Genomic DNA, 14,403 nt, shown 5'->3' on the forward strand with positions numbered 1-14,403 from the left:
ACTGCTCAAACTTAAGGGGTATCTACATACAAAGCCCAAGCCCATTTCTTATTTTACACCTACCCTTTGTTTTCAAGTGTCCCCTTGTGCTTTGGAGCTAAATTAAAACGTGTAGAGGTGAAAATCTCCCCTATGAACTAAGCTGACCATTCAAAGACCTGATATTTCACCACTTTACTTCATTTCAGATAAATGTAGGGCCTCATTTGCCTTCAGAAGGATTCCACAATCATATATCATCACCCCTTTTTCACTCTTCTGTGATTCAGATTCTTATTCAGCTGCTTTTTGTTCATACCTTCCAGTTCCACCTTAAATGGTGCAGTAGTTTCAAGTCCAGAATGCAATTACTTCACCATTTAAGGTGGAACTGGAAATTTACAGCTAACTACAGAGACATTGCTACTACTAGTGATGTTTTTTGTTTGTTCTGACGTAAAGGGCCATAATACACTACATTAAACATTACATTAAACTAAGAGAATACACTGGTATATTAATATAGAACTCTCCATTTGGTGTGTGCAACTAAGAAAAAATTGCAGTTTGAAGAACATGGCACTTCACCCTACCCCTCTTTTCCAGGGGCTGAAATGGGATTGACTCTTGAATAAAACAGACTTTCTAGTTCCTCATCCCTCTCCCTTTTTTGTCTCTCCAGGCTCCTCAATGGCTCTTCAGGTCATGGGCATCACTTTGTCCATGATAGGCATGGCAGGCACAATCATAATTTGTGCACTGCCCATGTGGAAGGTCACTGCATTCATCGGCACCAACATCGTGGTGGCGCAGGTGTTCTGGGAGGGTCTGTGGATGACCTGTGTGTACGAGCGTACTGGGCAGATGCAGTGTAAACTCTACGACGCTCTCCTGGACCTAGATCCATCACTGCAGGCCTCCCGTGGCCTAGTGGTCACCACAATGGCTCTGGCCTGCCTTGCCTTCCTCATTTTCCTGCTGGGGGCCGACTGCACCAACTGCCTCAGTAACCCAAGGGCCAAAGCACGGATCGTAGTGGCCTCTGGCATCACCTTCATGCTCTCTGCCCTGACAACCTTGATTCCAGTCTCCTGGACAGCCGACTCCATCATCAGAGACTTCCACAACCCCATAGTGCACGAGGCACTGAAGAGGGAGATGGGGGCTGCCATCTATTTAGGCTGGGTGACTGCGGGCTTCCTGTTTGTCGGGGGGGCAGTCCTCTGCACAAGCTGCCCACCACAGAGGGTGAAGCACTCACAAAGATACACCTCAGCAAGGTCAGGGACTCAGAGCAGTTATGCTTTTAAGAACTATGTGTGAAGTTGATGAAGGCGATGGACTGATGAATGGCTAGAACTCTGACAGATACGTTTTTGTCCTTTCCAAATCTGAAGTCTGTACATATCATCTGACACTACCAAGCTGGGAGGACAAAGACTAGTACATCTTCCTTCCCAGACACATGAATCCAGCTAATGCTACCATTTAGAGTAGTTTGATGTGAAAAAGCACAGTGCTGAGATACTCAACTCCAAATTAATCAACAGAATTTTGTTCAATGCTGATGCTGGTCATGGATTGGGTAATGTAAGGATTATTTTGCTTTGCATCTCCCTACAGGCTCCTCTCAGATATGAGTGGATTCTTAAAATTACACTGTAGGCCACTGTAGTAGGGTGACCAGACGTTGTCACGCCCTCGTCCCGTCATGTCTGTTTTCTCTATCTCAGCACATGGCTTTGTTTTGTTGTCGTTCATGCCCCGCCTTTGTTCCGCCTCCTTGTATTTACCCTCGTTATCCGTTTCAGGTGTTTCTCGTTTGTTGTTGTATTTAAGTCCCCTTCCCTCACTTCCTGGTGTCGTTCATTTGTTCTTTGTATGGTATGGCTCTTCGTACTGTTTGTTCCCGATTCTCAGTCTTGTTCTTTCCCCGCTTAGTGTTTGCTCTCTAGTTCGTTAATGTTTGATTTGTTAATTTCCTGTTAAATAAAGTCTGTGTTATTAGCTCGTGCGTCCGCATCCGTCAGTCCGCACCCCCGTGATCCTAACAGGCGTCCTCTTTTACCCGGACATGTCCTCTTTTTTAGACTTAAAAAAAATGTCTGGGCGGAATTTCACAAACGTCCGGCATTTTGTTTTTCTAGAGCTTACACAGAACTTCGAGAAGTTTCGTTCACAAACTAGTCCCGCCCTCCTCTACTCCGATTGGTTCGCTTGAGAAGGGGGCGTGGCGAAGCAGCCTAAAATCTTCTGATTGGACGGTCTGACTGTAGAGCTACCGTTATTGGTCGATAACCTTCTCTGTAAACATTTAATTGGTCAGTCTGCACGTCAGTAGTCCTTGTTTACGTCAGGCAAAGCTCATGTACCTACCCTCAGCTCGAGCAGCTATGTTTTTTGTAGCAAATAAAGGTGTAAAGGACCTAAAAATAAACATACAACGGCAACGAGGGGCGAGAGCACCCCCCCCCCCAGGAGACATGTCCTCTTTTTCACCGTTTCAGATCTGCTCACCCTACACTGTAGACTGTACGATGTAGGATGTCTGAATCGTTTCTCTTGACGTGCAGTCACTGGTGGGCCGAAGTCATTTCTGCTGTTATTGACAATCATTGAGGATTTATTTATAAAATACATACAACCAAAAGAAGCGTATGAATGTAAAATATACATTACAGTAAAATGAAAAACAGTCTGTTTGTAATTCTAAAGATTATTTTCCTCTGTTTAGATCTAGAGTGATGTTTACAGGCTTGTAACATCACTGGAGTGTGTCGCCTTTACTCTGACAGTGCTGGGTGTTTTAAAAGTGTTTCCTGTTTGAATAAAATTTGGTTACATGTTTCATGCATGGCCGTGTCTCTGCATTTCAAATGCATCACTGTGTCTTGTACAGAGCTCCTCAGACAAAGGAGGAAGCACACTGACCTCATTGTTTTTGCCTTGGGGTGGAAAAAAAGCAGATAGAAAGTGAATGGGCAGTGTTTTGAAACCATGGAATAAAGAAAAACAGGAGAAACCCCAGTGACTGGGAAACAGTGCAGACTCCACACCCACTGCTGGAATCCAGAGAGGCCGGTTCCCCCCCACATTTTGTTCAAATATTTTTTCACTCCCTGAGCATGGACAGGAGGTTCGAACTGGCCGCATTCGGGCTGGCTTGCACGGGTTGGCTGTGTGCTCTTTTCACCAGGTTCCTGCCTATGTGGAATGTGACCGGCGTAATGGACAACAGCACCGACACTCTCGCCATGTACTGGGACGGAGTTTGGCTGAACTGGCAGGAGCTCAGTAAAGGAAGCCTCCACTGCAACTTCTACATGTCTTTGTTGTCTCTGGCTGGCAGCTTTCGCTCTTGGAAAGCCCTCCTCCTCGCTTCTATAGGGACAGGGGTCTTCCCTATGGTGGTCTACTTTGTAGGATTCCTGAAGTTCCCTCAGCGTGTGCAAATCAAGGCGGCGGCTGGGCTGGTCTTCATGATATCAGGGCTTCTGCTGCTGGTGGTCATAGCCTGGACTACACACACCACGTACAGCCACCTGGACGCTGATATCCACCTGACCAGGGACTGGGGGGCAGCTTTATACTCAGGATGGACAGGAACAGTCTTGCTGTTTCTCGGGGGAGGAGCTTTGTGTGTCTTTTGCTTCAAAGCACCACAACAGGAACAAAGAGGACCCGTGCAATCACCCGAACCAGGGACAAACGACCCACTCTTCGCGATACACAGTGCTGCATTCAATCAAAGCCCCTACAGACAGACTACAACACCCATCTGAAAAAGTGCTGAACATTGTTGTGTCCTGAGTTGGGGCTGAAATTGCTTTAAAGGAAACGTCCACCAATTTTACAAATCCGTTTCAGATTCAGTGGGTAAGACTTAAACTAAACCCTTCAGAATGTTTTGATGCGAAATGCTGGTTTCTGGAGAAATGCAGAACTGTTCTCAGGCAGTGTTGATTAGAACCAGATGTCTGCCTCTAAAATCTCACTTCACAGAACATGCAATGGTTGGAAATACACTCCACAAGAAGACAGACATTGTTTTATAACAGTAGATAAGTTTAGAAGTATGTTTGTTTAACTCCAAATCTATTTAGAGACCCACACAAAGCATGTTTATTTAAGTATTTACATTCTATCAGTCTCCCTTAGCTAATGCATTGGATCATGCACAAACATGACCACCTTTGTTTATATAAGAGACCTATCTTGATCTTGTCACCACCACTTTATATAAATAAGATTTAGTCAGAAACAGTGAAACCATTTTGCATCAAAACAGTCTGAGGGACTCTTAGTTAATGGGACTTTTGAAAAGTTGGTCGAGTTCCCCTTTAAATGTTGTTATATGAAACTAGACATTACAGAGATGTTACAGCATGTACATTTCACTGTGGCTCACCGTGGCCACGTCAACACTCTAATTTATTACAGAGATACAGTGTTCTGATGGAAAAATAGTACATTTCTACCCTTTAAAGCATAGTTTAAGCTGCGAGTCCCAATCCAGACTTTCTACACAGAAGACAGACAAGGAATATCACATTTTTGTTTTTATTTGCAGCTTCTGTTAGCATCCTGACATTGGATGTTTCCTCAGTGGCACAAGCCGCACTGTTAAAGGCAGACATTAGAGTACACATCAGAGGAAGGCAAGCTGGATAAATACGCTCATATACGTGTTCAATTAGATACCTAATGCAAGGTCATTTGTTCAGCTGTACGTTAAATGTGTGCTTATATTTATTTTAATATTTTATTTCCACTCCCTTTCTGCAGCAAAATATGTAAATTTCTTAAATTTTCACAGAAAATAAACCCCTTCATTGTGATTTGAGTTTGATTACACTCAGCCATCTCTGCTTACATTTTTCAGGAAGATTTAGTGAAGCCTCAGACATTTGTGGAAGCTGTGTGCGTGCGTGTTTAAATTAAAATAATATAATCGCCGGTCTGTAAAATATTTCAGTCAGCCTCTGTCATAAATATTGCATGAACGGTCTTCGACAAATGCTGCTGACGGCTTCATTAAATCCAGCCCTGAGATATATACATCCACTTAAATAATCTCCATATTAAACAAACCACAAGAAATGTTATAGTTAGTGTGGTGAAAACACGTAGAACTCAGGGGGGTTACTCTAGCTTCTCGTCCCCTTCTTCAACATCTTTCAGATTCAGAACCTCCACTGAGCCTTTGCCCTTTGTTTCACAGCGGATCAGCTCATCGATTTCCCGGAAACAGCCCGGATCTATCAAACACACCTAAGAGAAATACACAGAAGAAAATATCACAACAGCCTCTAAAAACTCCACATAGACAGTTATTACAAATAGTTATAAATTAGCTATAATCACAAAGGTTTGTAAAGCAGCTATTATATATCATAACAGATATTCGCCGGGTGTTGTAAGGCAAAAATAGTCCCCATGAGAGACATTTTTTCTAGGTTTAACAGCAAATAAAGTAAATAAAATGGCTAAATTGTGTTGTGCCTGTATTTAACAGCACAACAACAGGTTCCAATAGAACAGTGCCCCGACACTAACAAGATTTTAAAAAGCATTATTTAAACAGAAACACGATCTCTGGGTTAATCTGGAGGTGTTTTGAGTGTATGCTGTTATTAATTTGAGAAAGGTCTCTTTTCACTGTTAAAAGTCTCTATTATAATAGAGACTTGTCTATAAGTCTCTATTATAAAGTCATGTGACGTTCCTGTGGCACAAGCTACAAACAACAGGAAGCAGATGGTAGATTCTTCATTAAAGGAACTCTAGGGACCTAATGTCATTCAGTTTATAGCACTATCCTGAAACTAAGGAAGAGGGTGTGGCTTCCCACCCTCTCCCAACATTTACATAGTGCTGTTCCTGCAGTGCTGAGCCAGGAGTAAAAAATGTTTCTTATATAAAACAAAAAAAAAGGTATTAACAGGTAGTTTTCACGTTTGCTACAAAAACCCTTTAAGAAGACTCTGCTCTATTGAAACATTTCTGTGAGCAAAGGATGGCTTCCACAAGGAGGATAGTGATGTCAGGTACTCCTGCTGTACAATTATTTTTGGATCATGAAGACCATTCCAAGTCATCCTTAAAGGTATTGAACTGGAGAATATAGAATGTCAAATCAGGCAAAGCACATTAATTCACTACCAATGATGGCCCTGAAGTGTAGGTGTTTGGAATCATACTCATGAAAACCATTTAGCCTCAAGCCACTGACCATCTCCAGCTGGTCATCGAAGTCTTCACTCTCCACCACCTTTAGAAGTGGTTTGAGCTTCTCCTTCAGCCTCTTTCCCTCCTTGGCCGGCAGGATGAAACGAAGCCTCATGTGAGCTCTCTGAATCTGAATGGACTCCTTTAACTGTCTGATCACCTCAAGTGCCTGGAGGGGATGAATGACAGGTTACTAATCATTAATAAAAAAGAAAAAAGGTTGTTATTATATCTAAGATTCTAGGACAGTATTTTCATCCAGCTTTCTGGTCATTTAAGCATAGGAGATAAGTAGGCCTGTTACTATGACTACATTATTGATTTCTCTTACAATATATAGACATTCATTCATTCATTATGTTCAGTATTGGTTTCGGTTAGCTTTCGTTTTGTCAATCCATGGCCACCTGAAATAAACAGGCCACTGGGGCTGAGCCCTAGGAAAACAAGCATTAAAATATAGAGACATCCAAATTGTTTTACTCACAGAGAGTGAAGCGCTAGAAGCAAGTTATATTTTACTTCTGTGAACCAAAATCATAAAAATTTCAACTGCATCATATAAATTAATTTTATCCACTCTGCCATTTGCGCTTTGACAAAGGGAAGAAGGGACTATGGAAAAACTCAGCTGCACTGGAAAACTCCAATGTCAGCTAAATAATCTGGTCATGACTCAGCATTTTACGTGGAAGCATAAGGTTAATATGACACCTGGTTTTTATTTTGGGTCCAGAGCCTACCTGGAATCATTGGGCGCAAGGCGGGAATACGCCCTGGAGGGGGCGCCAGTCCTTCACAGGGCAACACACACACACTCACACACACACACACACACACACTCACACCTACGGACAATTTTGAGTCGCCAATCCACCTACCAACGTGTGTTTTTGGACTGGACAAGACACAAGGAGAACACACCACACTCCTCACAGAAAGTCACCTGAAGGAAACCAACACAAACACAGGGAGAACACACCACACTCCTCACAGACAGTCACCCGGAAGAAACCCACGCAGACACAGGGAGAACACACCATACTCCTCACAGACAGTCACCCGGAGGAAACCCACGCAGACACAGAGAGAACACAGCACGCTCCTCACAGACAGTCACCCGGAGGAAACCCACGCAGAAACAGAGAGAACACACAACACTCCTCACAGACAGTCACCCGGAGGAAACCCACGCAGACACAGGGAGAACACACAACGCTCCTCACAAACAGTCACCCGGAGGAAACCCACGCAGACACAGGGAGAACACACAACGCTCCTTACAGACAGTCACCCGCAGGAAACCCACGCAGACACAGGGAGAACACACCATACTCCTCACAGACAGTCACCCGGAGGAAACCCACGCAGACACAGGGAGAACACACAACGCTCCTCACAGACAGTCACCCGGAGGAAACCCACGCAGACACGGAGAACACACAACGCTCTTCACAGACAGTCACCCAGAGGAAACCCACACAGACACAGGGAGAACACACCATACTCCTCACAGACAGTCACCCGGAGGAAACCCACGCAGACACAGGGAGAACACACAACGCTCCTCACAGACAGTCACCCGGAGAAAACCCACGCAGACACAGGGAGAACACACAACGCTCCTCACAGACAGTCACCCGGAGGAAACCCACGCAGACACAGGGAGAACACACAACGCTCCTCACAGACAGTCACCCGGAGGAAACCCACGCAGACACAGGGAGAACACACAACGCTCCTCACAGACAGTCACCCAGAGGAAACCCACGCAGACACAGGGAGAACACACCATACTCCTCACAGACAGTCACCCGGAGGAAACCCACGCAGACACAGGGAGAACACACAACGCTCCTCACAGACAGTCACCCGGAGGAAACCCACGCAGACACAGGGAGAACACACAACGCTCCTCACAGACAGTCACCCAGAGGAAACCCACGCAGACACAGGGAGAACACACCATACTCCTCACAGACAGTCACCCGGAGGAAACCCATGCAGACACAGGGAGAACACACAACGCTCCTCACAGACAGTCACCCGGAGGAAACCCACGCAGACACAGAGAGAACACACCACACTCCTCACAGACAGTCACCCGGAGGAAACCCACGCAGACACAGGGAGAACACACAACGCTCCTCACAAACAGTCACCCGGAGGAAACCCACGCAGACACAGGGAGAACACACCACACTCCTCACAGACAGTCACCCGGAGGAAACCCATGCAGACACAGGGAGAACACACAACGCTCCTCACAGACAGTCACCTGGAGGAAACCCACACAGACACAGGGAGAACACAGCACACTCCTCACAGAGTCAACCGGAGGAAACCCACGCAGACACAGAGAGAACACACAACACTTCTCACAGACAGTCACCCAGAGTGGGACTTGAACCCACAACCTCCAGGTCCCTGGAGCTGTGTGACTGCGACAACTACCTGCTGTGCTGCCCAATGTATAGAAATTTCCTCAAAATGATTTTGTTGCCTGTTGTGTTTACAGAAATATTTGTTTATAGTGTAGTATATTAGCTGATTCCAAATTCTGAAAATTCTTAATAAGATTTACTAAACTTCACTACTGTTTAAAAGGGTGTAACTGAATCGTCGTTTTATCTTTATTTCTGCGCCATAAAACTGCCTTAAAATGTCAATCGTTCATCGCAATTATTTTGAGGGCAATATAACGACAAACAAAACTGCTGTTAAGGCTGTAGTGACAGGTCTATATATCATCATTCACCAGCGCTGTCCCTGGAGATCAGTTTTCCTTCATTTTCTGACACAGCAGACAATTCACAGCAGAAACAGAGCTGAGAAGTGGTTTATTTGTGGTGATAATAACAGCTCTTTCCCAATAAATAAATCATTCTGCCGAGCAAATAAAGATTCACTTTATGATCTGAATAAACAGTAACACAGAAATGGCGATTTTCCACTGCATCAAACCTACACGTCTCTACTCGGCACGGCTCTTTTGCATTTCCACTGGCCAAATCTGGTCCTTGGAACTGGGTAAGTTTCCAGTCCCAGGTCCCCTGGGGTTCCAACAGTGCAGATTAGGTACTAAATGGTGAGGTGTAAACCCTGCAGAGCGCTGATTGGCCAGAGCCATGTCAATCATCACAATATGCAGAGCTCATTCAAATCCAGCACAAACTCCCTACAACATTTTTCACATTTATTTTTATCGGACTCCCTACAGCAGCCCGTAACTTTACCTCGAGGTGTTTTGAAGAGGTTTATAAGCTCCTGAAATTTTCCAGTGAGAGTCAAACGTGCAACAAGTAAGTTCCGGGAGGCGGAGCCGTGTTCAGTCCAATAAACAAACACAACACACGAATACATGACGAGTAAACAGCGCCTAACTTTTCTGCTGCCGTTGTGTTTTTTGAAAAGCCAGTGATTCCTGTTAGAAATGGGGTTTTGCAACGTTTCTGGGTCCATTTTGCGGGGGGAGACCTACCAGTGGGAAAGCGACAAGCTTTAAGCGAGCCGAGCCGCGTAGAGTCGAGTCAATTACAGCGGGACCCAAAAGAGAACATGACACAGAAAAAGTTACCAGCTGCGTTTATAACAGCTCAATTTAAAACGCATAAACTCTGTAAATGACATCCATTGCAGACAGCTACATGACGAGTGCTTTAGGTGGGCCAGTTCACACAAACCCACTCTGAATGATTTTGTATACATCTGATCCACCCAGTCTACAAAACCATACAGCTATTAGACAGTGAGGTTCAACTGACCTGCTGCTTTGTGCTCTTATTGGCTTTGACTGAGTAGTGAATGTCCTTCATGGCTTTTTCAATAAGGCTGACTGTATACGGACGCTTGGTTTCTGGATTTACACATTTCTCTGCCACTATTGTGGCAATGTCCCGGAACATCTGCTCCAGCTGAGTCTGTCTCTCCTTATCGGACACTTGAAGCTCTCCTTTTGCTAAAATCTTGAAAAGAAAAAGGTAATAAGCACAGTATGAGAAACTGAACAATCAAAAAATATGATAATTCTAATGTTTGAGTAATGTTTGGGTGGAATAGGTGACATATTTGAAATAAAGGATGTGGATAGGCAGTATATCATCTCTTTGCTGCTGCGACAGTTTCTGCACCTCTAGGAAGGCTGTATACTAGATGTTGTTTCTTAACACTGGTCCTGAAGGCAACCCGCCCTGCACATTTTAGTGGTTTCCTGGTGTTAATACACGCACTGCAACCCTGAAAGAACCTGCTCATTACTTGATTAGAGGCATCAGGTTGTGCTGGGAGAAGGGAAAACAACAGATGTGCAGGGTAGGGTGCCTCAAGCACCTACCTTACTGTAGGTGTATGTCCAGAAAGAGAGTGTAATTGGATAAGACCTCAGAGACTATGAAACATATAAAGTATCTTCATAAAGATAAAGACTCTGTCTAAAAGTACACTCACCTGTTTGCATATTTCTGTTAAGTCATCTGTTCCAAAGGCTTTTGACAGATCGTCCTTCTTTGCCACTTGGCCCTTCGACACGTTTGTGAACACAGAGTGCGTCTGAAGCACTTCATCCAGATCTTTCTCTCTAAAACAGAAAACCACAACACTTCAATAAAGCCATATGTGGACATTAGGACCCTCAACATCAGCTGGGCATCACCTGGGATCTCCAACACCAACATTTAGACCAGGGGTCACTAATCTTACTTACAAAAGGCCAGTGTGGCTACAGTTTTTTTTTTATTCCACCCAAACAGGAGCACACCATGTAGAAATGTTTAGAGAAGGAGAGTAGTCGCTCAGACAAGTAGAATCAGGTGTGCTCCTGCTTAAGTGTAATGAAAACCGGCCCTTTGTGTATAGGATTGGTGACCCATGATTTAGACCATTACCCCCACACTAATGTATTGGTTAATGCGACCTCCAGTGGTCACACAGGTGAATCACAACAACAAAGACACACACCCAAGTCTGGAGTGTGGTTTTTCAGATCATTTATCTCAGACACAGAGTGCACAAGTGCTGATGAGACTACTTAAATCAGTAGTTCCCAAAGTGTGTGTGGTGTGTGGTGGTGCATATCTATTGCAGGGGGGCATGGCAATTAAGGCAAATAAATGAGAAATATAGGTACCTCACTTATACAGTGTAATAAATTCCAATGTAAATGTGATTTGTCATTTTATTTTGTTCAATAAGAAATTGCAGTGTTTTAAAATAAAGTCCTTTGGAGTCTGTAAGCAAAAGATTTGTACGTATGAGTTATTTATAATTAAGTCATTTTAAAAAATTGAAAAAAAAGGCTTATTGCACCTTTAATACAAGGAAAGTTGATTTTTAATTGTGATTTAAAAGGTTACCTTAAAATCGTAAACAAGTTTAAAGTTAAATATATAAATATTCTCTAAATAACCTTCCTTTCGTTTCACGGTTCTAAAGTTCAACATTTTTCCTGAGTTGTTTCTAAAATTTGAGATAACGTTATCGGACTCGCTCGCTGCTGTATTTAAGGTGGAACCGAAAAATACCTTTGGACGTTAAAGTGCTATAGACACTGAGTTGTTTAAGGTGGAACAGGAAGCTAATTTTCCCTTCCACCTTAAAGGTTGCCGCAGCTACATTCCGGCGCCTGGGCCGTGATTTAAGGTGGAATGGAAAGTTCTCTACATTGAGATACTCACGCTCCGGATCTCCAGCTCATCACTTTGTTCTTGTAGCAGGCGATTTCAAAGCGCTTCCCGCCTTTCTTCATCCGCACCACGGCCACGTTAGTGAGGCGGATCTGGTTTGTTGGAGTAAATATCGACATTTTTTTATTCTAGAGAAACGTAACAAGAGTCAGACGCGCCCCTCACTTCTTCACATAAACCCTATGCTGTCAGTCTCCGCTGTTTACAAAACAGTACTGCCCTCTGCTGGCCTGGAGGAGGATAACGTTACACAGCTTACAGAACAGTAATGGTGTTTTCTTTCTTTCTTTGTCTTACTGTCTGTCTCTCTTTCAGTCTGCCTGCTTCTTTCTTTCTTTAGTTATTATAGAAATAATTACAGTTATTGCATTTTGTTGCCCTTTATCTATCTATCTATCTATCTATCTATCTATCTGTCAGAAAGTGGTTGAAAAAGGCATAAATAATCTACAAAAATAATATAATAAGCAAATAAATGTTTGTTGAGTGTTTCTGTGGCTATGAGCCATGCTAGAGACATCCCTTCAGAATATGAAGATTACTTAATAAATAATTTGACTGAAATATTTACACTCTGGTTCTCATAACTTAAGTAATTCTCACGCATTCAGTTTCTAGCTCCATAGGTGTACTATGTAGGTTTCAGTGAATTTATACAGCTGGGTGTATCTGTGAGTATATTGTTACTTTTGCTGACACCTGGTGTACTGTTGATAATGGAGGGGTTCATGTTGCTGTAGTCTTCATTACTATTACTAATCACCTAGCGTGAGGGAATGGAGGCGAGTTTCAGGGCCGTGAAGACATACTGTTCTGTAGAAATGATTGCATAACCCTGACCTCTTCCCCGCTGAACTTTGAGTTTAAGTTTCACATGCTTACAGTGCTAAACCAATCAAGAGATACGTGCATTACAAAACCACGGATTCGTCCACTGTGAGAAGGGAGCGAGAAGTTTACATTTCAAATATACAATGATAGAGTCAAAACAATAGAAGTTTAACAAACATTGTGAAACTGATATTTCAATGCGACTTCAAATACATATTTTCTACTTATATATACCTTAACTAAAATAATCACGAAGTATTTTGCGGATTGAAAACGTTCCCCCCCTTTCATGCAGAATGGACTGATCCGGTGTCGTATGTGTAGGCTGTGACGTCAGGCTTCACCGTGTAGCACACTTGTCAGTGAAAGAAGTGAGAAGGTGAGTAATCTATGATTTTTTAATGGTTTTATTTTATATGTTTAAAGAGTACCAACGACATATTTTACAAGAGCGGCGTGTAACATAGCTTTCTACATTAAAACCAGGCGCTGTTTGTTGTTATTTCCTCAAGACATCCTGTGTTTACCATCTTTTTCTTCAATCAGCTGAACTTCGCCTGCTTCTTTTTCGAATTTTCCGTTCCACCTTAAACATTAATGTAACTGAATGGCTATTTAAGGTGGAACGGAGAGTTCGAGCATGAAGCTCGCGAATAAAGCTCACTTCAGTATTTATGTTATATTTTGGGCTTTTGAGAGCTAACATTTTGTGAAATGTTAAAAAATGTGTCTTTAGCATGGCCCATTATCTTAAAACCACAGTTGATAGTTGTTTTGTACCTACATTTTGATACTTTCATTGGGCCAACCAAGAAATCCAGGCAAGCAAACTTGCCATTTTCTGCATACCCTGAGGGCAACAGCTAAATGTTGTTGGCTGACGGATCTGCTTTGTTTAGGAGTTTGGAGAAGCTAGTCACTATTTTCAATAAAACATATTTATAGTGAAATAATATGTGTATGAGGGTGTGTATGCTGATATCTGTGCCTTGCATATATTTGCACATCTACATTTTCCCTATGAGCTCACTAACAGCACTGCAGAACCTAAGTAGAGACCACTTATACCAAGTTTGTCACACACATTACGCCTGTGTAAGTGTGACATGGCAATAAATTTGATTTGATTGCATAAAATATTTAAGACAAACAAATGAAAGTACTCATTCTTTAATGACTAAAAAAGCTGTGGCACATTGTTTATTAATATATTACTGAATTTAATTTATGATTTTGACTGTTTGATAAAATCTATTGAAATGCTTTTATGTGTGTCTTTATTTAGTCTTTTACTCTGTGTTAAAATTGAAAAAAAAAAAATCAATGATAAGTGATTCCAAAAGATAGGATCATGAGTGTAGTGTGTTGTCAGGATAGTTCTCATGTAACGCTGTGGTCGTATCTTGAGGCTGAATGGCTGTCAGACCCCTGCAGATGCTGGCTTTGCACATTCTTCATACATTTGTTGAGTAGGAATGTTGATTTGTTGGCTGGATTTCATTGCTGCAGTGTGATGTGAACTGTCCAGGTTGTTTTGTGCATTGTGTGGGTCAGAATGTCCTTTGTTGCATTACAGCTGCACATCTACATAGATTCAACAATACCCCTTGGGAACATAATTATATTTAAGTTAAAAAAAATAAAAAGGACCATATTAAGTTGTGTAATTTCCAGTATGTTAAAC

The 14,403-nt window shown here is 42.7% G+C and overlaps 4 protein-coding genes across 4 annotated transcripts in view; 3 read left to right on the forward strand and 1 right to left on the reverse strand.

Moving 5' to 3' along the window:
• The first annotated feature begins 669 nt into the window (after window positions 1–669).
• Window positions 670–1,302, forward strand: LOC136678184 (claudin-4-like). Its single transcript, XM_066656119.1, has one exon. It carries the CDS (start codon window positions 670–672, stop codon window positions 1,300–1,302), a length of 633 nt encoding a protein of 210 aa, XP_066512216.1.
• Window positions 1,303–3,104: 1,802 nt separating this feature from the next.
• LOC136678851 (claudin-3-like) lies at window positions 3,105–4,139 on the forward strand. Its single transcript, XM_066657013.1, has one exon. The coding sequence runs from the start codon at window positions 3,105–3,107 to the stop codon at window positions 3,759–3,761; it is 657 nt and encodes a 218-aa protein (XP_066513110.1). The 3' UTR covers window positions 3,762–4,139.
• Window positions 4,140–4,255: 116 nt separating this feature from the next.
• Window positions 4,256–12,093, reverse strand: LOC136678850 (ribosome maturation protein SBDS). The gene is made up of 5 exons (XM_066657011.1): window positions 11,880–12,093; window positions 10,654–10,783; window positions 9,972–10,172; window positions 6,212–6,376; window positions 4,256–5,250 (listed from the first exon to the last, which is right to left on the reverse strand). Exons 1-5 carry the CDS (start codon window positions 12,005–12,007, stop codon window positions 5,122–5,124), a joined length of 753 nt encoding a protein of 250 aa, XP_066513108.1. The 5' UTR covers window positions 12,008–12,093; the 3' UTR covers window positions 4,256–5,121.
• Window positions 12,094–13,072: 979 nt separating this feature from the next.
• The window catches only part of LOC136678245 (NADPH--cytochrome P450 reductase-like), a 31,811-nt gene continuing 30,480 nt past the window's right edge, over window positions 13,073–14,403 (forward strand). The window contains exon 1 of the mRNA XM_066656219.1: window positions 13,073–13,098. The gene's annotated coding sequence lies outside the window, so the exon portion shown is untranslated. The remainder of the gene's footprint in view (window positions 13,099–14,403) is intronic.

This window comes from Hoplias malabaricus, chromosome Y (assembly GCF_029633855.1).
Source record: "Hoplias malabaricus isolate fHopMal1 chromosome Y, fHopMal1.hap1, whole genome shotgun sequence".
Lineage (NCBI taxonomy): Eukaryota > Metazoa > Chordata > Actinopteri > Characiformes > Erythrinidae > Hoplias > Hoplias malabaricus.

Bases quoted from the DNA above. Each gene is read 5' to 3' on its own strand.
- LOC136678850 (XM_066657011.1), bottom strand. From the start codon at position 12,007: ATGTCGATATTTACTCCAACAAACCAGATCCGCCTCACTAACGTGGCC. The intron at 10,173-10,653 runs GTGAGTGTACTT...TTTCTTTTCAAG, and splicing joins TAACAGAAATATGCAAACAG to ATTTTAGCAAAAGGAGAGCT. The intron at 6,377-9,971 runs GTCAGTTGAACC...CATCCCCTCCAG, and splicing joins ATAAGAGCACAAAGCAGCAG to GCACTTGAGGTGATCAGACA.
- LOC136678184 (XM_066656119.1), top strand. From the start codon at position 670: ATGGCTCTTCAGGTCATGGGCATCACTTTGTCCATGATAGGCATGGCA.
- LOC136678851 (XM_066657013.1), top strand. From the start codon at position 3,105: ATGGACAGGAGGTTCGAACTGGCCGCATTCGGGCTGGCTTGCACGGGT.